The 26,331-nt window shown below is 42.1% G+C and overlaps 1 protein-coding gene across 1 annotated transcript in view; it reads right to left on the reverse strand.

Annotated features, from left to right (window-relative positions):
• NAF1 (nuclear assembly factor 1 ribonucleoprotein) overlaps positions 1 to 26,331 on the reverse strand; it is a 124,108-nt gene that overhangs the window by 21,302 nt on the left and 76,475 nt on the right. The window contains exons 4-6 of the mRNA XM_073576852.1: positions 25,043 to 25,136; positions 20,891 to 20,973; positions 10,475 to 10,635 (exon numbers count right to left, since the gene is read on the reverse strand). Coding sequence (XP_073432953.1) covers positions 10,475 to 10,635; positions 20,891 to 20,973; positions 25,043 to 25,136 — 338 coding nt within the window. The remainder of the gene's footprint in view (positions 1 to 10,474; positions 10,636 to 20,890; positions 20,974 to 25,042; positions 25,137 to 26,331) is intronic.

Here is a 26,331-nt window from a genome sequence, read left to right on the forward strand (position 1 = left end):
CAACTTTTGGGGTCCAATTTCTCCTAGTACCCTTGGGAAAATAAAAAAAAATTGGTGACTAAAAGATAATGTTTGTGGAAAAAATACGATTTTTTATTTTCACGCCCGGGCATTATAAACTTCTATGAAGCACTGGAGGGGTCAAAGTGCTCATCGCACATCTAGATAAGTTCCTTTGGGGGTCTAGTTTCCAAAATGGGGTCATTTGTGGGGGTTTCCACTGTCTTGGTACATCAGGGGTTTTCCAATCGCGACATGGTGTCCGATCTCAATTCCAGCCAAAAACGTCAAATGGAGCTGCTTCCCTTCTGAGCTCTGCCATGGGCCCAAATAGTGGTTTACCCCCACATGTGGGGTATCAGCGTACTCAGGACAAATTGCACAATAACTTTTAGGGTCCTGTTACCCTTGGGAAAATAAAAATTGGGGGTGAAAAGATCATTTTTGTGGAAAAAATATGATTTTTTAATTGTACCGCTGTACGTTATAAACTTCTGTGAAGCCCTTGTGGGTTCAAAGTTCTCACCACATATCTAGATAAGTTCCTTGGAGGGGTCTAGCTTCCAAAATGGGGTCACTTGTGAGGGGTTTCCACTGTTTAGGTACATCAGGGGCTCTCCAAACGTGACATGGCATCCGATCTGAATTCCAGCCAATTTTGCATTGAAAAAGTCAAACGGCGCTCCTTCCCTTCTGAGCTCTGCCATGTGCCGAAACAGTGGTTCCCACCCCACATATCAGGTATCAGCGTACTCTGGACCCTTGGTAAAATAAAAAAAAAATTGAACCTGAAGTATTTTTTTTTTTTGTGAGAAAAAGTTAGATGTTCATTTTTTTAAAATATTCAAAAAATTCCTGTGACGCACCTAAAGGGTTAATAAATTTCTTGAATGTGGTTTTGAGCACCTTAAGAGGTGCAGTTTTTAGAATGGTGTCACTTTTGGGTATTTTCTATCATATAGACCCCTCAAAGTGGCTTCAAATGTTGTGGTCCGTAAAAATAAAATGGTGTTGCAAAAATGAGAAATCGCTGGTCAATTTTAAACCCTTATAACTTCCCAACGAAAAAAAATATTTGTAACAAAATTATGCTGATGTAAAGTAAACATGTGGGAAATGTTATTTATTAAGTTTTTTGTGTGCCATATTTCTGTGATTCTCTGTGAGAATTATAGGTTCCCCCCTGCCTAAAATCCAGGATCTTTATAAGAGTATTTGATCCCACGCATTGAAAATTTCATCCAATCCCTCTCACCCAGGACACTCCTCATTCCAACTACTCCCTTCAGGACGTCGCTTCAGAGTCCCCAAATGCAGCACCAACCACCATATGAACAGCTTCTATCCACTCTCTGTTCAACAATAAAATCGTCATGTGTAGACTATATACTGTATCTGTCTTGTTAGATGTTACTTGTTGTATCTGTTGTTATATATTATGTTGCCTCTTTGCCACAAAGAATTCCTTGTATATATGTAATATGTACTTGGCGATAATAAATTTGATTGATTGATTTAAGGGCATAATAATTCAAAGATGGAAAATTGTGAAATTTTCAAAATTTTCGCCAAATTTCCATTGTTTTCACAAATAAACACAAGTTAGTTATTTGAATGAAATTTTACCACTAACATGAAGTACAATATGTCACGAGAAAATGTCAAAATCACCGGGATCCATGGAAGCGTTCCAGAGTTAGTACCTCATAAAGGGACAGTGGTCAGAATTGTAAAAATTGGCCCGGTCATGAACGTGCAAATCACCCTTGGGGGTGAAGGGGTTAAATTTGCTTTTTTTTATGGTGTTCTCAGAATGGGTTAACTACAGTTCTATAGGTCTGGTTGTTCAAGACATGGTGATCCTAAATGTGTATTTTTTTTTTTTTCTTCCATAAAATGTGTATTTATTGGTATAATTTTTTTTGTGATTTTTTTTTATCTTTACGTCGTCCCTTTATGGGACTTTAACTTTTTTTTTTTTATTCTGAACGCTGGCATAATGCATTGCAAGACACCAGCACGGCAATGCATTATACCTGTCAGTGCTGCACTGACAGAAGTCTTAAGGGCCTGTCACACTAACCGATATCGCTAGCAATATCGCTATAACGTCACTGGTTTTGTGACGTAGCAGCGATATTGCTAGCGATATCGCTATGTCTGATACTTACCTCCGACCGGCTCCCCCGCTGGTTATCGCTTATCGCGTGAGAACGTCCCGGGCCGTTTCTCGTCAGCTTCCTGCTGTGGCACCGACGAGCGACGTGTGGACGCGGGCGGGAGGACGCAGGATCGCTTCGTCTGACAGGTAAGTAGCAACCCCCATCCCCTGCGATGTCGCTGGTGAGATCTGCCTGTGTGGCAGCTCACTAGCGACCACTTAGCGATGTACCAGCGATCCTGACAGCGTCATATCACTGGTCGGGATCGCTGGTGCATCGCCAAGTGTGACAGTACCTTAAGACCATGCTCCTGACATGGTCTAACAGGCTTGCCACAGCTGGCTGACCCAGAGGTCGTCATGACAACCTATCTGACCTTGACATAAGGGTATGTGAAAAGTTGTGAAGGGGTTAACATTGCAAAGGACAGAAGTTTTGCAAGTTATTTGTTCATGCGTAAAATAACACTCATGATTCGTTTTTGCGCACGTGAAAAAAAAAAACCCAGTCTAAATGAGGCCTTAGACAAACCAGCCAAGTAATGCGTTGGCTTTCAGTATTGCAGCAATTCATCAAAATTTCAGATGATCGTCACCCACAATCTGTACAATTTAATTGAAAAAAAAATTCTCTCTTTTCAGCAGGAAAAGGATAAATAATTCTGAACACACACAAATCCCCATTTAAAAGAGGGTGTTCACATAAGCATAGGCTTTGTTATTTTTATTTTCCCCCTCATATTGATTTCAGCTTCTTGATGGACTAGTACACATTAAAGGTGGAAACACTCTGACATTATTTTTCTAGGTATGACTTTTACAGGACAAACCTGGATTGCGCTAGAAGAGGTGACTGTTGGCTCTTCCATCAGGTCACACAAGTCAGCTACAAACTAGATGTTGTGGCTAAAACACTACGCATAGTAAATTCTGAACAATATTAGTGACCCATATCTAAGACATGTTCCACGAGCTGAAACCTTCAGCAACTAAGTGAATCGTGCAAAGGAAATTGCTGTAGGCCAAGAAAACCTTTTAGATAGAGATTATACAGCGGAGACTATAGTCACTGCGTGCTAACTGAAGAGGGTTTCATAGACTAGAGTATTCCTCTGTTACATGGCGTCGGCTATATGAACACGGCCATCATTCAAGGCTCTCACGCGGCACAGCTGAAGAGCAAGCAGAAAATGGAAATACGAAGAGGCAATTTAGTGTTCCACCAAGCAGTGGCACTTGATTTACTAGAGTGCTGCTTTTCGCTTTTTCTACAATCACAACCAGAAAAAGAAGAAGTGTTCTGCACATTACTATCTGCAATGGTTTTAACTCCTTCTCACCAGAGTTCGTTTTGACCTTCCCAACAAGAGTTAGACAAAAAGTGGCGTATTACTTAAAAGATATGTAAATTGACAATGGAGAATGTAATAAATTAAAAAGTAAGTATATCGCCATTAGAATATAGATGGCAGACCATCCGGTAGATAAAAGGGCGCGTCGTGGAGGCACATTATTACGCCTTGCTCCTTTTGACACTCCGGTAAATTGACCCAGCCACATTACCATATGAACGCTGTTATCAATAGTGCAGCCCGGCTATTATACTGCTGTCTATGGCTTCCTCACAGTGATTACCTTGCACTGGTGCACTTTTATGCCACTTATGCAACCACTTTGTCTGCACAATATATTATTGTTTTTGCATTCATATAGCAGTTTTTATAGCCAGCACAGTTGCAATATAAATAAAAAAAAAAATTTATTTATATATATATATATATATATATATATATATATATATATATATATATATATATATATATATATATATATATACATACATACACACACAGAGAGAGAGAGAGAGAGATTTATTAAGTTTTGATATGCTAATAATATAATGCCACTTATGGTCAGGGCTGTGGAGTCGGTAAGCCAAACCTGGGGCTCCGTCTCCTCAATTTCCCTTACACCGACTCCAAGGCTCCAACATATATTGCTTATATTTAAGTGAAAAATTTATTGTAGTACAATGTGAAAATCAGACATTTAATCATTTCTATGATCCAATAATCAAGACATTTAGATAGAAGATATCTATTTATTGAAATACAACTTTAGAACACAAAAAACTGTAATAAATTGTAAATATGTAATACACTGTATACATGTATACGGTACAGACCAAAGTTTGGACACACCTTCTCATTCAAAGAGTTTTCTTTATTTTCATGACTATGAAAATTGTAGATTCATTCTGAAGGCATCAAAACAAAGAATTAACACATGTGGAATTATATAATTAAAGTGTGAAACAAATGAAAATATGTCTTATATTCTAGATTCTTCAAAGTAGCCACCTTTTGCATTGATTACTGCTTTGCACACTCTTGGCATTCTCTTGATGAGCTTCAAGAGGTAGTCACCGGAAATGGTCTTCCAACAGTCTTGAAGGAGTTCCCAGAGATGCTTAGCACTTGTTGGCCCTATTGCCTTCACTCTGCGGTCCAGCTCACCCCAAACCAGCTCGATTGGGTTCAGGTCTGGTGACTGTGGAGGCCAGGTCATCTGGCATAGCACCCCATCACTCTCCTTCTTGGTCAAATAGCCCTTACACAGCCTGGAGGTGTGTTTGAGGCCATTGTCCTGTTGAAAAAAAAATGATGGTCCAACTAAACACAAACCGGATGGAATAGCATGCCGCTGCAAGATGCTGTGGTAGCCATGCTGGTTCAGTATGCCTTCAATTTTGAATAAATCCCCAACAGTGTCACCAGCAAAGCACCTCCACACCATCACACCTCCTCCTCCATGCTTCACGGTGGGAACCAGGCATGTAGAGAGTCCATCTGTTCACCTTTTCTGCGTCGCACAAAGACATGGTGGTTGGAACCAAAGATCTCAAATTTGAACTCATCAGACCAAAGCACAGATTTCCACTGGTCTAATGTCCATTCCTTGTGTTCTTTAGCCCAAACAAGTCTCTTCTGCTTGTTGCCTGTCCTTAGCAGTGGTTTCCTAGCAGCTATTTTACCATGAAGGCCTGCTGCACAAAGTCTCCTCTTAACAGTTGTTGTAGAGATGTGTCTGCTGCTAGAACTCTGTGTGGCATTGACCTGGTCTCTATTCTGAGCTGCTGTTAACCTGCGATTTCTGAGGCTGGTGACTAGGATGAACTTATCCTCCGCAGCAGAGGTGACTCTTGGTCTTCCTTTCCTAGGGCGGTCCTCATGTGAGCCAGTTTCTTTGTAGCGCTTGATGGTTTTTAAAGTCATGATGGCCACTCATTTTTCTCGTTTTTCTTTACTCAGCTGCTTTTTGCTTGCCATAATACAAATTCTAACAGTCTATTCAGTAGGACTATCACCTGTGTATCCACCAGACTTCTGCACAACACAACTGATGGTCCCAACCTCATTTATAAGGCAAGAAATCCCACTTATTAAACCTCACAGGGCACACCTGTGAAGTGAAAACCATTTCCGGTGACTACCTCTTCAAGCTCATCAAGAGAATGCCAAGAGTGTGGAAAGCAGAAATCAAAGCAAAAGGTGGCTACTTTGAAGAACCTAGAATATAAGACATACAGTATTTTTAGTTGTTTCACACTTTTTTGTTAATCATATAATTCCACATGTGTTAATTCATAGTTTTGATGCCTTCAGAGTGAATCTACAATTTTCATAGTCATGAAAATAAAGAAAACGCTTTGATTGAGAAGGTGTGTCCAAACTTTTGGTTTGTAGTGTGTGTGTGTGTGTGTGTGTGTGTGTGTGTGTGTGTATATATATATATATATATATATACACACACACACATTATGACTTATCTCGGCTAAGATAAAGCCTAGATCCTCAGGCTACATTCACTCTATGGGCGTAGCCAGGATCAAACCGAGGAGGGGGGGGGGGGGGGGGGGCAGAATCTCATACTGTTCTGCAGAATTTCATACTGCACACCTCAGCTTCTGCAGAACCTCATACTTCACACCCCTACACTTGAAAATAAAGCCTGCGCCTTAAGAAGATGTGGTGTTGAATGCAGTCTATTTATTCCAACTATCAGTTGATGTTGATGTTACTGAAGACGAGCAATGCCTGTCCTGGGCGTCCTTTTGGGCAGCTATGAGGTGTCCCTGACTGGTGCTAAAAAAAAAAAAAAAAAAAAGGAGTGTTAAGGCCCTTTTACATTTAGCGATGCACCAGCGATCCCGACCACGATATGACCCAGTCAGGATCGCTGGTGCATTGCTAAATGATCGCTAGTGAGCTTTCATACAGAAAGATCTCACAGCGATGCAGCAGCGACGCAGTGCACGATACTCACCTTTCACACACAGCGATCCTGACGTCCTCCCGCCCGCCTCCACGCGTCGCTCGTCGTCACAGCAGGAAGTCTCAGCAGGAAGCTGACGACGAGAAATGGAGCCAGACATTCTCGCGCGATCAGCGATGGACAGCGGGGGAGCCGGTCGGAGGTAAGTATCACACATAGCGATATCGCTAGCAATATCGCTATAACGTCACAAAACCAGTGACGTTTTAGCGATATTGCTAGCGATATCGCTTAGTGTAAAACCCCCTTAAGTCTGTGTGCTACCCAGCTTTCATTCTTTTTGGTACAGATAAGATATGGATAGACAGATATGGATAAATGGATATATAGATAGCAAAAGCAGATTAGAAATCTGCTCTATTAAAAACATTATCTAGGAGCTCAAACACCTTTCAGGTGATGCGGTTTTTTAAAAAGCTGATCTGCTTTTGCAACTGAAAAACGTATCCTCAAAAAACGCAGCAAAAACGCTGTGTGTGAATGTAGCCTTAGATCAGGAATAGAACAGCCATTTATAGGACATTTCATAACTTTCCCAAATTCCTATGAAAAAATATTCTGCACATTCTGCATTGAACTACTGTACCCAATTTATTATATATTTTAGGAGTCGGAGTCGGTCCATTTTATACCGACTCCACAGCCCTGCTTATGGCTCTTCTATAGTGAATAATTATTTACACTTGCGCACTTTCTTCATTTTTTCTATTTTATGTGATATTATTAATTGGTGTTTTTCTTACACAAAGTTTTTTTTATCATCACATTGATATTCCCTTTATGAAATTAATATTAATTGTTGATTTTATTTACACAGTGTATTAAATTTATTTTTTAGTTTCACATTGTTATACATTTTGTATTTATTCACTATTTATGGTTTTTGATCTATCTTAACAACAATTTTGTGAGCCTATGCAGTGTGGCTATTGTGAGCCTATATAGTGTCATATATGGTGCCGCATTGATTACTTTTAATCAATTCATTTATTTACTGATTTTTTAGTGTGCCTTCCTTGTATTTATTATATACTAGCTGAAGAGCCCGGCATTGCCTGGGCATAGTAACTGTGGCTAGTTATAACAAATTATAATGATTATATTGCACATAAAAACCGTGTATCTAATCCTATCCTGTGTGATACTGACTGCTGAGCTGTGTATCTAATCCTATCCTGTGTGATACTGACTGCTGAGCCGTGTATCTAATACTATTCTGTGTGATACTGTGTGCTGAGCTGCGTATCTAATCCTATTCTGTGTGATATTGTGTGCTGAGCTGCGTATCTAATCCTATTCTGTGTGATACTGTGTGCTGAGCTGCGTATCTAATCCTATTCTGTGTGATACTGTGTGCTGAGCTGCGTATCTAATCCTATTCTGTGTGATACTGTCTGCTGAGCTGTGTATCTAAGCCTCTCCTGTGTGATACTGACTGCTGAGCGGTGTATCTAATCCTATCCTGTGTGATACTGCCTGCTGAGCCATGTATCTAAGCCTCTCCTGTGTGATACTGACTGCTGAGCGGTGTATCTAATCCTATCCTGTGTGATACTGCCTGCTGAGCCATGTATCTAATCCTCTCCTGTGTGATACTGACTGCTGAGTTGTGTATCTAATCCTATCCTGTGTGATACTGTCTACTGAGCCATATGTCTAATCCTATCCTGTGTGATACTGACTGCTGAGCCGTGTATCTAATCCTCTCCGGTGTGATACAGACTGCTGAGCCGTGTATCTAATCCTCTCCTGTGTGATACTGTCTACTGAGCCATGTGTCTAATCCTCTCCTGTGATACTGACTGCTGAGCCGTGTATCTAATCCTATCCTGTGATACTGACTGCTGAGCTGTGTATCTAATCCTATCCTGTGTGATACTGTCTGAGCCATGTGTCTAATCCTCTCCTGTGTGATACTGTCTGAGCCATGTGTCTAATCCTCTCCTGTGTGATACTGACTGCTGAGCCGTGTATCTAATCCTATCCTGTGTGATTCTGACTGCTGAGTCGTAAAAAAATCCAAATATTCCAGCACATCTTCTTACTTAAAAATAGAAATTTTATTGAGAAATCTTCATAAAAATCCAAAAGCAGGATACAGGTTAAAAAACCATGGTGAAGACAGGCATTTACGCGCTTCGACTCGACAGAGTCTTAGTCATTATGAGTAAGACTCTGTCGAGTCAAAACGCGTAAGTGCCTGTCTTCACCATGGTTTTTTAACCTGTATCCCGCTTTTGGATTTTTATGAAGATTTCTCAATAAAATTTCTATTTTTAAGTAAGAAGATGTGCTGGAATATTTGGATTTTTGTACTTATGTCAGCTTGTGACATTTCTTAGCACCTTCATCAAAGAACTGCCTCCAACGTGACAAATAAAAAAGGTGAGGTGAATATATTTGTTTTTTGACTGATGAGCCGTGTATCTAATCCTATCCTGTGTGATACTGGGCTCCCCCTGCAGTCTGTGTCAGAGGGTGGTCTGTGTTGGCACGGTAATAAATTGTGTTATTTCCAGCTTCACAGAAGGACGATAACACCATAGAAATGATAATAGGCAAAACTGTTTGGTGAATTGGAACGTGCGGGGTTAAAATTTCGCCTCACAACATAGCCTATGACGCTCTCGGGGTCCAGACGTGTGACTGTGCAAAATTTTGTGGCTGCAGCTGTGACGGTGCAGATGCCATTTCCCGGACATACACACTCACATTGAGCTTTATATATTAGATATGCATGTATTATCTTATTATTGTTTGTGTCATGATACAATAAAATACAATTTTTAACAATATTTTTTATCTCTATTTGATCCTGTTTGTTCACAAGTTCCCCCTTTCCTGGTGGTGGTGTGGTTTTTTTTTCCTTCCCATTTGTCAAATATGAGGTGTGTCACTTTTATTAAATGCTATCTGGCTGCATGTCCTTCCACTCCAAAACTCTTCACAGGAATAATTTAGCAAGTGGAAAGAAAAGAATACATTCAAATATCGCTTTCAATTAAAGTGTTGCTCTAGCCTCAAATTTACCATTTTCACAAGGCGTATTGAGAGAAAATGAATAAATGCTGGTTGGAATCCACTGTTGGGACACATGTGTGGGCACAGAGGGAAGGAGCACTTTTGACTTCTGAAAATTTGGCTGAGATTGGATGCCGCGCCATACAGTATTTGCAGACCCTTTAATGTGACAAAACAGCAAAGCCTCATCACCCGCAAAATGACCCCATTTGGAAACTACGCTCAAAGGAATTCAGTTAGGGGTTTGGTGAGCATTTTGAATTCACATGTGTCACAAAAGCTTATATCAGATAACATTAGGATGTAAAAACTAAAAATGTGGCTTTAGTCACAAATTTTAAATTTTTGGAAGAGGCAGCAGGAGAAAATGGACCCTACAATTTGCAAAGCAATTTCTCCTGCATGTGGCACTACCCGAGACGTAGTCTAAATCTTCTGCCTGCGCACACGACGTGGCATGAAGGTGTTCACCTGACTAGATTGTGGCGGTCATGTCACATTTGCAGAGTCCTTGAGATGCCAAAGAGGCAGGAAACCCCACATGTGACCACACTTTAGAAACTACAACTCTCAAGAAACTAATCTAGGAGATGATCATTTTCAACATGTCGATGCATCACCAAATTTTTTTTAATGCTAGGACTTGAAAATTAAAAATGTTTTATTTTCATGAGGCTTAACAGGAGAAAATGGACACCAAAATTTGTAAAGCAATTTCTCTCAAATGTGGCAATACCCAATATGTGGCTGAAAACTACTTGGGCACAAGGCTGGAACGGAAGGGAAGAAGCATTATTTGTGTGGTCAATTCATCAGACACCTAGCACATTAACTGATGGGAAGCCCTTTATCACCAAGCCAAGTTAGCCTTTATTTCTTTGGAAACGGATATAAACCTATGTAACCATATACAACAAGATATGAGCAAGAGCGCTTTTGACAGCCATGATCACATACCTTTTCAGTACATCAGGAATTATATACTGTGTAAAGTCCTCTACGGAAGGAGCAAAATACATGGTATCTTTTATCTTGATTATGCAGGACTCAATGTGTTCTTTTGAATTAAAACGAACCACATAAAATGGATGTGGAACAGGTCCAAATATCTCAAATATCTGTGAAACATATCAAAAATATGAATCAGTAGCTGATTGTAAAAACAAGTCCACAAATAAAATGTAACACATCTATAATACAGGTGGCACTAGACTCAGTTTTGCATGGAAATAGCTTAGTTACTCACCGATAACGGTGTTTCTTGGAACCCATGACAGCACCACGGAGAGAGGGGATCTGCCCTTCAGGGACAGGAACCTACAGATAAAAGGGCGGTACCTCTCCTCCGCCTTCAGATGGTTACAGAGCATCAGAGGGTCTCCAGGTTAGTTAGACAACAGTAATATATACACAATATTATAATACTGCTTATTTATCAAAAGCACCGTGCCTAAACGGAAACACTCTACTAACAGTTAAAGGTGCTCACCACACTCGTGAAGGGGAGGGGAATAAACGGGTGCTGTCATGGGTTCCGAGAAACACAGTTATCGGTGAGCAAGGTGGATAAAAATCAATGGTTTTTTTTAAAAAAATAAAAAAAAAAAATCGGATTTTTTTTTATTTAAATCGGATTTTTTTCAATAAACTGCTTTTTGAGGAAAATATTTTACCATCCAAAGGTTCTTCCATCATGAGATAAAGCTGAGTTGTTTAACTCCGTAGAATAAAGGCTGTATATGTGTAACATTCACAATGCCATGCTCTTCCAGAGGTTTCTGTAGGATTAGTGGGCAGTTTCTCTCCTATATTATCACAGACGCTCGCTTTACTTACGCAGTTCTCAAAACTGAATTTGACTCCGCAGAGGTCCCAGCCTCTTCTTCACGTCAAAAATGTTACAACATGAACAGAGTTGAGAAAAAGACCTTAATCCTATTGTTCTACAAACCTATGAATACAGAATCAACCCCTTCAGTGCCAAGTCCAAGAAGTTAGACAATATGTTTCTGATTGTTTGGAGTGGAATAGATCTGCACAACACAAGAAGAATGTGAATCTAAAGGCCCCGTCTCACTAAGCGATCTCGGTAGCGAGATCGCTGCTGAGTCACAACTTTTGTGACGTAACAGCGATCTCACCAGCGAGATCGCTGTGTGTGACAGCGATCAGCGAGCGGCCCCCCTGCCGGTATCGCTGATCGCTGCAAGAAACCTCTGGACATTTCTTTGGTCGCTGGTCTCCCGTTGGCCAGCACGCATCGCTGTGTGTGACAGCGGGAGACCAGCGATCAGGTGTAAAAAAATAATAAAAAAAATAAAAAATATAGTAATTCTCACCTTCCGATGTCCCGTTCAGCCATCCTGCCTCTCTCCACGCTCCGGTCCCAGTGATCCTTTGCATGAATGACCGCGAGACTTTGTTATCCCTCGAGACCGTGACATCTCACGGTCATTCGTGCAAAGGCTCACTGGGACCGGAGCGTGGAGAGAGGCAGAATGGCTGAACGGGACGTCGGAAGGTGAGAATAACTATTTTTTATTTTGAATCTATTTTCTACAGCGATAGCCAGCGATGCCGGGCGCTCGGCATCGCTGTGCTGATCGCTGGTTAAGCTGTCTGTGTGACAGCTCACCAGCGATCACATAGCGACTTACTAGCGATCCTGACACCTTCATATTGGTGTCGGGATCGCTGGTAAGTCGCTTAGTGTGACGGGGCCTTAAGTGTGAGGAGGAGGAAGGGCAAGCAGACAAGAAAATGAAAGTGAAACTTTGAGCACAATACTGCAGCATAGCCACAGACAGACAAGTCTGGATCTGTTTGTGTGTACGATCTGAGGTTTATTACATTCTTTCCTTATAATGGCAGCAGGCCGTAAAAGAGACCCAGTTTGGGAATATTTTAATGAAGCTCCTTCGCCTATCGGTAAGGCAGGCATGCGTGCAAAATGCAAACGATGCAACAAAGAGATGCAAGGCCTGGTGGCGCGAATGAGGCAACATCATGAGAAGTGCAGTGATGAAGATGACCAAAGAAACACTTCTGAACGGGCAGGATCTTCAGGTTGGTAAACATTTTTATTGAATCCTATTTCTAAAGACTGAACTGTCATGTGTGAGAAAAATTATATTTCTTATTATTACTGCATGTTTCTGTCATTTGGTACAGTTATGAAGAAAAACAAATATTCCTTTTGGGGCAGGGGCAGTGATGTGTTGTGTACAATAAGCAGAAATTGTATGAATAATAAAATAACAGCATTGACTTTTTTTGTTTAGGGGAATTCATGGATTCTGGAAACTATCCAACTCCAAGATCACCATCATCCTGTTCTACAGTTTCAGAGTTATCCATCCAGGATAGTGCTTCATTAGCAGCAGCAGCATCATCATCAGACACCCACAGCCACATATCACCATCACCCAAAAGGAAGAAAAAACCTTTACCTCCTGGAACCACCATAGATAGGTTTGTCATAAGAACTAGCAGGTTAGAAAAAGAGTTGATTGATGAAAAAATGGCCCAGTTTATTTATGCAACGAACTCTTCTTTCCGTCTGACTGAGAACCCACATTTCATTAATATGGTTCAGTCACTGAGACCAGGATACAGTCCACCCAGCAGAGCTGTTGTTGCAGGGAAACTGCTGGATCAAGTGTATGACAGAGAAATGGAGCAATGTGCAACAGCTCTGGAGGGTAAAATTGTTAACCTAAGTATTGATGGGTGGAGTAATGTCCACAATGATCCTATTGTATGTGCTTGTACCGGGTGAGTCATAAAGGACGGACGTTTTTAAACTAATCATAAAATCGTTAAATATAAAGGACGGATGTATTTGAAGTGGCTATAACTCACCACCAGGTGGAGGTAGAGATGTGCGGGAGGCGGGGTTATGTTTGTGAGGTGAAAGCATTGTTTTTATTTTAGTTTCAGTTTAAGCTATGGTGCCGTGGACGATAGAACATCGCGTTTTTGCGTACGACAGTTTTGTCAAGAATAATGAGTGTATCACAGCCGTTCAGCGTGAGTTTCGGCGTCATTTCAATATTCACAGAAATCAAGCTGTTCCCGCTCGTAACACTATCCTACGTTGGGTTGAAGCACTCCGTACACGAGGTACACTAATGAACAAACGACCACCGGAGGCTCCACGAACGGCACGTACCCCTGAAAATGTGGAACGCGTCAGGCAAGCCATGCTGCGTAGTCCGAGTCGATCTGCTCGGAAACATTCTTTAGAACTTGCCCTCAGTAATCGTACAGTAAGGCGTATTTTGCATTTAGACCTGCACTTCCACCCCTATAAATTGGCCATTGTGCAACAGTTGGAGCGTGGGGATTACGCAGCGCGACTGAAGTTCGCACATGAGATGGAAGCAATTATTGCGCAAAACGACAACCTTATTTTATTCATGAGTGATGAAGCTCATTTCCATGTCAATGGCATGGTTAATCAGCAGAACTGCCGTTATTGGGCCTATGAAAATCCGAAAGAATTACATGAACGACCGCTGCACAGCCCTAAGGTAACGGTGTGGTGCGCTATGGGCAAATATGGCGTGATCGGTCCGTACTTTTTCGAAGGCGATAATGGCAATACTGTTACCGTGAACTCACAACGTTATATCGCCATGATAAATAACTTCTTTGTTCCTGAGTTACGACGGCAACATATCCCCATCTCTAGTGTGTGGTTTCAACAAGATGGGGCAACGGCCCACACAGCCGGAGCAACAATGAACGTTCTTCGCCCTCTCTTCCCTGGTCGCATCATTTCCAGGTTTGGCGATATTAATTGGCCTCCTAGGTCCCCAGACCTGTCCATGTGCGATTATTACTTATGGGGTCACCTCAAATCACGTGTATACAAGCTTAAGCCTCGATCATTACAAGAACTGAAGGAAGCTATTCGAGTGGAAGTTGCCCAAATCGACAGAGTTGTGTTGGAACGTGTTGATGCCAACTTCCAAGAACGCCTTTGGAAATGCATCACTGATAATGGCCACCACATGGCAGATGTTGTTTTCCACACTTGAATTTGTCAAATGCTATTAGTATACGTAACCAAATCTGTGAATACATTTATATTTAATAAATATTTAACGATTTTATGATTAGTTTAAAAACGTCCGTCCTTTATGACTCACCCGGTATAACAACAGAAGAAGGTAAAGTCTTCCTTGCACAAACAACTGATACGTCAGGAAATGCACACACAGCAGAATACTTACAAGAAGTGGCAGTAAAAGCTATAACGACATGTGAACAAAAATTCAAATGTCTAGTACGCAGTTTGGTCACTGACAATGCTGCAAACGTATCCAAGATGAGAAGAGATTTAGAAGAGCAGGGAGGGAATACAAAGCTGCTAATAACATATGGTTGCAGTGCTCATTTGCTGCACCTCTTAGCCAAAGACTTAAGTGTTCCAGAAATAAAGGCTAATGTTGTTGAAATTGCTAAATACTTCCGTAATAATCATTTTGCTGCAGCAGCTCTGAAAAGGATGGGTGGAACCAAGCTAACACTCCCACAAGATGTTAGATGGAACTCTGTGGTGGACTGTTTTGAGCAGTATATCAAAAACTGGCCTATTCTGATGACACTTTGTGAAGAAAATCGAGATAAAATAGATGGCACTGTCACGGCCAAAATCCTCAACATTGGGCTTAAGAGAAATGTTGAACATATGCTGAGCTTCCTGAAACCCATCTCTCAAGCTTTAAACAAAATACAGAAAAATAGCTGTTTTATTGCGGATGCTGTTGAAATTTGGAAGGAACTGAGTGAACACTTAAAAACAGAACTACACATGGACAGAATTAAATTACAAGCAGTAAACAAACGAATGGGACAAGCACTGACTCCAGCTCATTTTTTGGCAAATATTGTCAATATCCAATATCAGGGTCAAAATCTAAGTGCTGAGGAAGAGGAGTTAGCTATGACATGGGTATCCAGCAATCATCCATCTTTAATGCCAACTATAATAAACTTCAGAGCTAAGGGGGAACCATTCAAGAAATATATGTTTGCTGAAGATATTTTAAGGAAGGTCACACCAGTAAACTGGTGGAAGTCACTTAAGCGCTTGGATTTAGAGACTGTTCAAGTAATGATTTCACTTTTAACAGCAGTAGCTTCTTCTGCAGGCGTTGAAAGTATATTCTCTTCCTTTGGACTCATTCATTCTAAATTGAGAAATCGGTTGGGACCCAATAAAGCAGGAAAGCTTGTTTTTCTTTTCCAGATTATGAATAGGAACAAAGAAGAAGATGATGATGAAGATGACGACGACAAGTGAGCTACAGAGGACAGCAGGTACAGTAGTATTTAAGTTTTTCATATGTCGGCTGGGCTGACAGTCTAAGTTTCTTAAAATATATATATATTTTGTTTAGCCAAATTAGTTAACAAACATGGATGTTTGTTTAAGCAAATAACTTATGCTGTAATGTTATTGTTTCAGTTGAATAAATCTATTTAAATTGTTATTAAGGTCAGGATTATTTTTCTCCTTCCGAAGTACAACAGAACAGTGGTGTCCAAATATGAATGATTAACCCATTAAACTAGGGAGAAAAAAGTAATATAAAAAGTGATTCTAAAAATCTTCATCTACATGCATGTTAAAGTAGCAAGAACTAGTTTAGGTAGAAACTTTGATTTAAATCACTGATTTAAATCAAGCCTTACTGACTAGTGATTTAAATCGTGATTTAAAATCAGTTAGATTTAAATCAAATCCACCCTATCGGTGAGTAACTAAGCTATTCTCTCTCACCCATGACAGCACCACGGAGAGAATTACAGAGATTGGTAGCTTAGGGAGGGACCACCGCCTGAAGGACCCTTCTCCCGAAGGTCAGGTGTAGAGGCTAGATCCAATCTATAGTGCCTGAAAAAGGTCGAAGGTGATGACCAGGTGGCCGCCTTACAGATTTGTTCTATTGATACCTCAGATCTTTCAGTCTATGAGGTCGCCATTGCCCTTGTGGAATGAGCTCTCAGCCCCTCTGGGATGGTATTTCCACTGGATGAGTATGCCAGGGCAATCGCATCCCTTATCCACCTTGCCAGGGTACTCTTGGATGCCTTGAGCCCCTTCCTAGGACCCTGGAAACATACAAAGAGAGCCTTCCTTGAATCCTTCCTACATTTTTGGTGGCCTCTAAGTACTGTACTAGGTACCTTTTAACATGTAAAGTGTGGAATTTTTCTTCCCCCTTATTTTTTGGATTTGGGCAGAAGGAAAGAAGGACTAGCTCTTGGGACCTGTGGAAATGTGATGATACTTTAAGTAGATAGGCCGGGTCAGGTTTTAGGATGACTCCATCCTCTAGAATTTTTGTAAAAGGTGGCCTTGCTGATAAGGCTTGAATATCGCTCACTATTCGAGCTGATGTTAGTGCCACCAGAAGCACCGTTTTAAATGATAGGATTTTTAGGGGTGCCGAGTAAATTGGTTCGAACTGAGGGCCTGTCAGTGTTGAAAGTACAAGATTCAGGTCCCATGACAGTTACCTTTGACAAGCTATTGGCCTAGATCTGGTTGCAGCCTTAATAAACCGTGCTACCCAAGGGTAACCTGCCACATCATGGTTATAGAGGGCGCCTAACGCCGCTATTTGTACTTTTAATGTGTTGACTGCCAGACCCTGTTCTAGGCCCTTTTGTAGAAATTCTAGGATCTTATCAATCTGAACCCCGTCCTGAACCTTTGCCCTAGAAGTGGATAGGAATTTTTTTCCATGTTCTGCCGTAAGCTCTCATCGTAACCGGTTTCCTACTTTTTTGCAATGTAGTTATCAGGTTCTCGGAAAATCCCCTGTCCCTCATCTGCGCCCTCTCAAATTCCATGCTGTTAAATGGAGGTTCGGTGCCCGAGGATGTAACACTGGGCCCTGCAATAGCAGGTCCGGGAGATCCGGTAGGATCCATGGGTCGGTTACTGAGAGCATTCTTAGCCAGGAAAACCAGGTTCTTTTGGGCCAGAAAGGGGCTATGAGTATAATTCTTGCCCCGTCCTCCCTGACTTTCCTTAGGACCGCTGGAATGAGTATGATTGGGGGAAAGGCATATGTTACTCTGTGTCCATGGGAGCATACACGCATCCAGAGTTAGAGGATTCCCCCTGGGATCTAGGGAGCAGAAGGTTTCTACTTTTTTGTTTTTGAAATCGGCAAACAGATCTATGTCTGGGGTCCCCCACATTTTTACAATCTGCCGAAAAATGGACCACTTTAGTACCCATTCCCCTTGTCGTAATTGGGTGCGGCTCAGAAAGTCTGCCCTTTGATTCTCTGTACCCCGGATGTGTAGGGCTGACAGAGATAGCAGGTTTGCCTCCGCTAATTTGAGGATTCTGGCAGATGTGTCCATTAGGCTGTGTGCACACGCTGCGGATTTTGCTGCGGTTCCGCAGCGGTTTTGGCTGCTGCGGACCCGCAGCAGTTTTTCGCTGCGTTGTACAGCACCATGATTCCCTATGGGAATCAAAAACCGCAATGCAGATGGTGCGGAATTTTCCGCGCGGATTATCTGCGGTTTTCAATACGCAGAAAGAATTGACATGTCAATTCTTTCTGCGGATTCCCCTGCGGTTTGCCATCTCCTCCATTGAGGAGATGAAAACCCGCAGAGCAATCCGCACCTAATCCGCAGAGTGTGCACACAGCCTTAGGGCTTGGGACGTGGTTCCCCCTGATGATTTATAGAGGCCACGGTGACTCGATTGTCCGAAAGAATGCGGACATGGCGATTCTGGAGCAGGGCTAGGAAGTATGTCAGTGCATAGCCTACTGCTAGAAGCTCTCTTTGATTTGAGGAGGCTTTTAATTCTTGATCTCCCCACACGTCCTGAGCCACCTCGTTGTTCATGTGTGCTCCCCATCCCGTGGGACTGGCATCCGTATGTATGTTATCTTTGTTACCCAGGGGATCCCTTTGGACAGATTTTCCTGGTTTCCCCACCAAGCTAGGGAATGAATAGTTCTTGAATTTAGGGTAATACGACCCTCTAGGTGTCCCCCTATTGCTGCCTGGTTGGCTAAGCCGGTGGTGGTGCTGCTGCTTGAGCTGCAGCCTGGCATGCTGCTCCTGTAGCTGGTCGCTACCCCCCATTATCAAGATCGCTTCCAGCCAGGAGTTCTGAATCCACCATTTTTAAACTTGCCGCCCCCGTGACGTCACCGCTCGCGTCCTGCACCACGCTGGCCGGGAAGCGTGCTCCTGCGCATGCGCCGGTTTCAGGGACCCGGAAGCCGCTCCTCTACTTCCGGGGCAGCCACCATCTTGGTTCTCTCTGTACCATGGTGCTGCCCGCACTTCCACCGGGTCTCCGCAAGCCCCGATCTCCTTTCCGGAGCGACGGCTCCGACGTCTCCCCCCCGCTCCTGCCACGACAGGGGCCTCCCCGCTTCCATATACCGGACAGGTCAGCCCCGGATCCGGACTCTTCTCTTCAAATCACAGGTACGTCGTACTGTGGGTCCCCCCCGTCAAGGACAGGAACCCAACTGAAGGCGGAGGAGAGGTACCGCCCTTTTATCTGTAGGTTCCTGTCCCTGAAGGGCGGATCCCCTCTCTCCGTGGTGCTGTCATGGGTGAGAGAGAAGAGACCATTTAACCTACGGTAAAGTCGCCAAAAGTCCATAAAGATGCCAGCCATTGCTAAATCACTTTTTTCATTATAATAAGGAAAAACAATTGAATATCTCAGCAAGATAGAGACAAATGGAATAAATATACAGTCCAAAACATATTGATACCTTCCTCCAGTGGGTGGCCTAAATAATTCAGGAGTAAAGGAGGGTTCACACAGAGAACAAGTGTTGCAATTCCAGACCAAACCCTTCAAAAGAGGCTCAGGAAAAGTCCAAAACATCTACACAAACATCACCCCTCCACCATCAACCCAGGAGAAGTTGTGCAATAAGATACCAGATACCTAATAATCAAGGTGAATGGTTAAACTAATTACAAACACTAAATTTTCTATAGAGTTGTGGCCAAAAGTTTTGAGACGGACACAAAGTTTGGTTTTCACAAAATTAGCTGCTTCAGTGTTTAATTTTTTTCGCCAGATGCTTCTATGGCTAAGTACAATTATAACTCAAGTCAACAAGTCCATTCCAAATGACTCTTCCTGCTGCGGCCATGTGGGTGGGTGCACTGCAATTCTATCTGTCCTATATGGTGAATCATGCATCCCGCACCCTGTTATGGTCAGGTCATGTATAAAATTAAGAACGGAATAATAAAAGTTACTCTGCAGCCGATATCTTCCATATACTCCACGTTCTGCATTGTTAAAATGCAGCAGGAATTATTTTTATATCATGGGCAATGTATGAGCTATGCTACCATGACGGATGTGTGCCACAATGGTTGAAGAGGTAGATACACCTACTATATGTGTACGGCAATCCCAGATCTACCACAGAAGGATCCCGGAGAATGCAGCCTTACATATAGGCGCAACATCCGAAGCAGACAGAACGTAGATGCATACGATCCATCCCACAAGCACCAATACTAGTTCCTAATGAGGGTGAAATGGCGACTTTGTGCATGTGATTCAATAAGAGTAAAAGTAGTGTAGATAAGACCTAAGTGTATACATTCATGACTCAGACATGCAAGAATACATCACTAGAGGTATGTGAACAGAGACTTCCACCGAATGCTAAAAATATATTCTCATGCAAAAGTATGCACGTCTCCAGAAACCGCAGTAGATTGCAATTTATACCTGTGTCACTTCTATCGTCTGTGTCTCTTCACTAGAGCAACGCCACTAGATTAGCCACACAACTAAGCGCAGACATAAAAAGATCCAACACTGCTTTATTACCTTGTCTGCTCTCATACAAACGTGCACATTTTTTAATGTCAGGACATTTTGCACGATTGATGTCCTGCCTTGGTAGGGGCAAACATTCTCCATGTATGGTGTTATTTCAACTCTGTGAATTGCAGCTCAAAAGTCATCTGAAGATAACACTCTCTGTAGAGATATTTTTTCTAGTACACACAAGGCCTGCTATTCAGTAACCCTCTGGAATAAACATTTTACATAACCGAGAGAATGAACAGAAAATACATTTGGTGCCTTCCATTTCACTTATTGTAGCGCTGTACCTGTGGACCCCGCTTTGGCCCAACATGGCAGGAGGGCATGTCAGACCATATGGCAACATAAAAGTACCTTGGAGTCAATGGAGGATTCAAGGAACTGAATCCATCACCGACAGACATGTCGGGCTATACACTGAACATTAATCCATAAATTGAGGTGTGATGAGAACCTGCGATAGCCTCTTTAAAAGCTCTGAACACTTTACTCTGATGATTCAAAATCCTTACCTTACCAACGGTGCTCCGATCCTCTTTAAAGACAATAGTGTCTTCATTTAATGGCAAAACGTCCCGTAAAGATTCAATGATTACTGAAAAAGAAACGGTAAATCATTGATTATGTAAACCCTTAAAAAGGGTGGTCACTGTGAAAAATAACTGCTCTGAGCAAGGCTTCTGAAGACCAGCTAGTTGTAAAGGGTCCCACCACCAGAAGCCCCAGTAATTACACAGGTTACACAGTCATCCACTTTCTTCACACACTAGTAGGGCAAAAATTAGGAAGCTGCTGCTCAATTCATTTATAGAAGAAACAATACAAACTATTAAATGGAGCTTGTAAGCACAGAATAACTGTTCACAAAGTACAGGAGCTCGGCACATCATGGTGGCACCAAACATTTTAGGGCACCTTCACAACTACAGCCATCTTTCTTTGGCTCGATGAAGCCAAGGCGGTCAAAGATGGGGGTGGAGATAGAGAGAAAACAAGAAGGTGTCAAGGTCTATTTAAATGATTGGCTATGACATGTTCCACAGGCGGGGGGGAATTAGTTTGAACAGTCATTCTGTACTGAGAGTCCTTGTAAAGAAATGTCTTTGCAGAACGCTTTTTAGACTGTCCTCATGTTAAACCCTGACATGGCTTTCTGTTCTAGCTGAAGATTTAGTACCAAGACCTGGATGTGATCCATGAAAAAAAAACAGCCGACAGCACACTGATGCATAAGATGCACGTTCCAAAGGCCCCGGGGCCCGTCGAGTCCAGCAATGTATACAAATATAAGAAAGGGGAACAGCATCCGACTCCAGGTGAAAAATTATGTAGCTTTTATTCTGCCATCATCAGATACAATGTTTCGACCCCTATGAGGCCTCATAGGGGTCGAAACGTTGTATCTGATGATGGCAGAATAAAAGCTACAGAATATTTCACCTGGAGTCGGATGCTGTTCCTCTTTCTTATATCTGGATGTGATCCAGTCATAAATAATCAGAGATGCTATTCCAAAATGAAAGAAAAAAATAAAACTCCAATCCGGTCCTTGACATTAAATACATGATTACAACAAAGCCATATTACAGCTGTCTGAGTGCAACCTTTTAACCGGAGCACCTTGGCACAAATATGGGTCGCTGGCTCGCATCAGCACACAATTAGGCAGCTCTGAAGACTTTAGCACGAAATAAAGTCAACACGCGGGACTTCGACTGGCCTGTTCCAAGTCATTATTGCCATCTATAATTAATACTTGAAGCTCTGAAGTATGAGTAAATTTAGAAGGCTTTTATGTAAATGCTTCTGAAGATTTCAGCTGTGTTCAGCTCTTGTAAAGTCTACTAAAGGAATAATTATGGGACAATTAAAAAAAAAAAAAAAAAAAAAAAAAAAAAAGGGACACAGGGTTCTGATCAAATAGCGTTTACAGGCTGCATCAAATGTGTGTTAAAAACAAACCAAATCCGATATTCGGAGAGAGGTGGTGAACATTCACTGGGAAAGCTCCATCGTTCTGAGCATTGTTGCTAAAGAACAGCTGCGAGGGTAAAACCGATGTAATCTACCAAAAAAACAGACCTTTAACAAATCAAATAAAGAGGCTACCTTCCCTCCTCTCAGTACAGAGTCATCCATGCCGGTATACAGGCCACTTCATAGATCTCAAAAGGCGCCGTTTTCAGAAAATGTACACCAGGAGCAGGTTTTATTTTTATTTTATTTTTTTTTAAACAAAACAAAACTATGCCTTGCTTACCCTCCTCAGTAGAGTTGAGCGACTTTGGTCGGATCGGGTTTCATGAAACAAAATTTGTTTCGGATGAAACTGGTCCGACTAGGGCAAAAAAAAGTCGGAGTTTCGTCTGAAGCCCGACCCTAATGCAAGTCAATGGGGAATAAAAGTCGGCATTGAGCGGATGACATTCATCCACTCAATGCCGACTTTTAATCCCCATTGACTTGCATTGGGGTCGCGTTTCGGACGAAACTCCGACTTTTTTTTGCCCTAGTCGGACCAATTTCATCCGAAAACAAACTGTTTCATGAAACCCGATCCGACCAAAGTCGCTCAACTCTACTCCTCAGTTTATCCAGAGTCTCCGCTGCTACTTCCTGTGTCTGTAATTGTCTGAGCCACTCAATTCATTTATTAGCTGCAGCACTGCAGACAAACAGTCAAGAGGAAGCAGCGGAGGAGACTCGGCGCTGGACCCACGGAGTGTAAGTACTGCTCAGCTTGTTTTAAGTTTTATTTTTAAATAAATAAAATATGGAAAAAAATTGTGCTTGGCGAAAAAGGTTTGTACAACCCGAGAGTCTGGCATTCAGGTAAGACTACTTTTTCACTTACCGGGATTTTTGCGGCCCATTTTCGCGGGCCGTATCGCCGCAAAAATCTTGCGGATCGCCTTTTTTCATGTTTCCAATACTTCCGTTAGTTTTTGCGGCCCCATTGATTTTCAATGGGGGCCATGTCCGTACGCTGTGAAAAAGATCGAGCAGGCTCGATCTGTTTTCATGGCCGTACCGGCCCACGGCGCACAGTGGAATTTTTGCTGGCCGATTTTGCGGCACCAGTAGGTTTCTATTGGGGCCGCAAAAACACGGCGAGTGTAAAAGACGACTAAGATGATAATGTTCAGTTCAAATTTTGGTCTCATCGGACCAGACTCTCCCCCAGTATGTCACAGGATTGTCTAAATGTTGTTGGAGCAAACTTGGCAATGAGACACCTTTTTAGGCTTCTTTTACACTTCCCGTGTTTTTTTGCGGCCCGTATTGCCGTGATTTTTGCAGTCTCTCGTAATAACGGGCCGCAAAAAAACCTTGTCGGATCGCCGTTTTTACCTGTTTTAACAAATTGGTGGGGAAAAAAATACGGCGTTCCGCAAATACGGTGTATCGCAAAGACAAACCAACGTTTTTGCGGTACCATTGATTAAAATGGAGGCAGTGTCCATGGGCCGTGAAAAATATTGAGCTTGATATTTTTTCACGCCCGTACAGCACACCAATGAATTTTTGCGGGCCGCTTTTGCAACCCCATAGAAAACTATTGGGGCTGCAAAAACGGCCTGCAAAAACATGGCAAGTGTAAAAGAAGCCTTATAGGCCATCAATTGAACCAGCTGATAATACTTTTTACTAAGTGGCAGGATTGCTTTCTAATGACTGAGATTTCAGCTGGTGTCATGACTTTCCATGACTTTTTGCTCCTCTTTCTTCATGTGTGCAATACTTTTTACCGATGTCATTTCTCATTATTAGGCCAGGGTCACACTTGCGAGTTGTGAAGCGAAGAAACTCGAGCAAGTCTCTCGCATCAGTACCCGGCACTCGGACCGGAGTGTGCGGCTGCATGTATTTCTATGCAGTCGCACACTCCGGTCCCGAGTGCTGGCAGCAGTGCCGGGTATTGATGCATGTAACTCGCGTCACACACGCAAGTGTGACCCTGGCCTTACACTTAATACGGTTATATACTTAATTTATAGACATCTATGGCTTGTTTTCTTTTCCTGTGTGGATTGGATGGGTTGTTACCAATAGCTGGTAAAAATTTAATTACAATAGCACCTTTAGAAATGTATTTACTTAGGAAATTGGTAATTTGTTCAATACTTATTTCACCCGCTGAATCAATATTTGGAGGGAAAAAAAAAAGTTAACCACACCACTTATTTTCAGGGTCAACAGCAAAGAAAAAATACCCACCACCCCTAAAAAAAAAAAATAAAAAAAAAAAATAATTTTTTTTAACAATACAAAATAGAGCTTATAAGTTTGGCATGAATGAAAGTAAATAGAGAAAAACTACACCCCAAAATAAAAAAATTTCCCGTTGCAAGCAATTTTTGTAGTATTTTTTTCCTCCACTTTTACTAGAATAGGGCTTTACTTTTTAATTTTTCATCTGCATACTCACATTAGGGCTTGTCTACGGCATTTGTTATTACGGTGTTCAGCGTGCATGGTAAAAAATGCAATTACTATTAAGTAGAATATTGTTTTGATGCCATCAGCAGGTGCTAGGGCAGGAGACGTGAAAGTAGCACACATTTGACCATAAAGAGATAGTGTCTATATCTTCTCACATTCTTCATCAAATACTGGTCACACGGACATACAGCCTTAGTAACCAGACAATCCCTGAATCATACCTAATTGATCAATGATGCTGGAAACGGTTCCAAATGGCTTTAATTCAACATGGTCTGGAAGATTAATGGACAGCTCTTCAACTTCGGGTAACTCCTACAGAAGGAGGAAAACAAAAGTGTAACTCAGTGTGGTCCCTGCACTTTCGCATAAAATGACACAGCTCACAAATCTAAGAATTGTGCATTTATCAGGATAGAGGCTATGGGTAAATCAATTGCACAAGCAGCTTCACATTATCGTTTTCTATTCCTAGTGGATTTTATGAACATTGAAAAGTCAGAAGTCTAAGGCTATGTGCACAGGGTGCAGAATGTGAGCAGATTTTTCAGAACTCATGCTTATCCAGGTCTGAGTCATCAGAATAGATGCTTTGTGACAAGGTCCCAAAGACCGCCGATGTCGTTTTACGGATCGCCACATTGTTGCTTCGTCTTTGAGTAGATTTGCCTGTTTCACAGCTTACTAGCGATCATGTAGCGACGCAACAGCGATCCTTTCCAGGTCGTATCGTTGTCGGGATTGCTGATGCGTCGCTTAGTGTAACTACCTAAGCTTGGCTTAAATTTTTTTTTTTTTTGGCTTTTCTAATTATCTTTTTTTTCTTTTCAGGTTTTTGGCCACAGGAGAGCTACAACATCACTGCACCTCCAACTTAGGGTTGGTAAATCCACCATCTCTCAAATTGTGAGATGCACATGTACCTTCATCTGGCAGAAGTTGCAGCCCATCGTGATGATGCCTTCTCCAACCGAGGAGACTTGGCTGCAGGTCGCAGCAGGCTTTCAGTCTGTGGCCAATTTCCCAAACTGCAGGTGCAGTTGATGGTAAACATGTAAGAGTGCAGAAGCCACCACGATCAGGATCACGCTTTTTTAATTATAAGAAGTATTTTTCTGTGGTCCTGATGGCTGATGCACATTGCATATTTGTTGCCAACGACGTTGGTGCTTATGGCAGTTCTGGGGACTCTCTGGTGTTGCAATCATCACAGATCGGACTGCAAATTCTTCGAGATGGCGGCACGCTCCCAGCCCAAAGACCTTTGCTGGGTTCCACACTTCCGGTGCCCTTTGTGATGGTATCGCATGAGGCATTTCCCTTAAAGACCAACCTGCTGCGCCCATACCCAAAAAAGGGCACTGGATGACCGGCGAAGGATTTTTAATTATCGGCTGAGCCGTGCATGAAGATATGTGGAATGCACCTTTGGGATCCTGTGTAGTCAGTGTAGGATCTTTCACACTGCCATCCAGTTAAGGGGGCTTTACACATAGCGATATCGCTAGCA

This window comes from Dendrobates tinctorius, unplaced genomic scaffold (assembly GCF_039654945.1).
Source record: "Dendrobates tinctorius isolate UK_male_01 unplaced genomic scaffold, ASM3965494v1 ptg000008l, whole genome shotgun sequence".
Taxonomy (NCBI): Eukaryota; Metazoa; Chordata; class Amphibia; order Anura; family Dendrobatidae; genus Dendrobates; species Dendrobates tinctorius.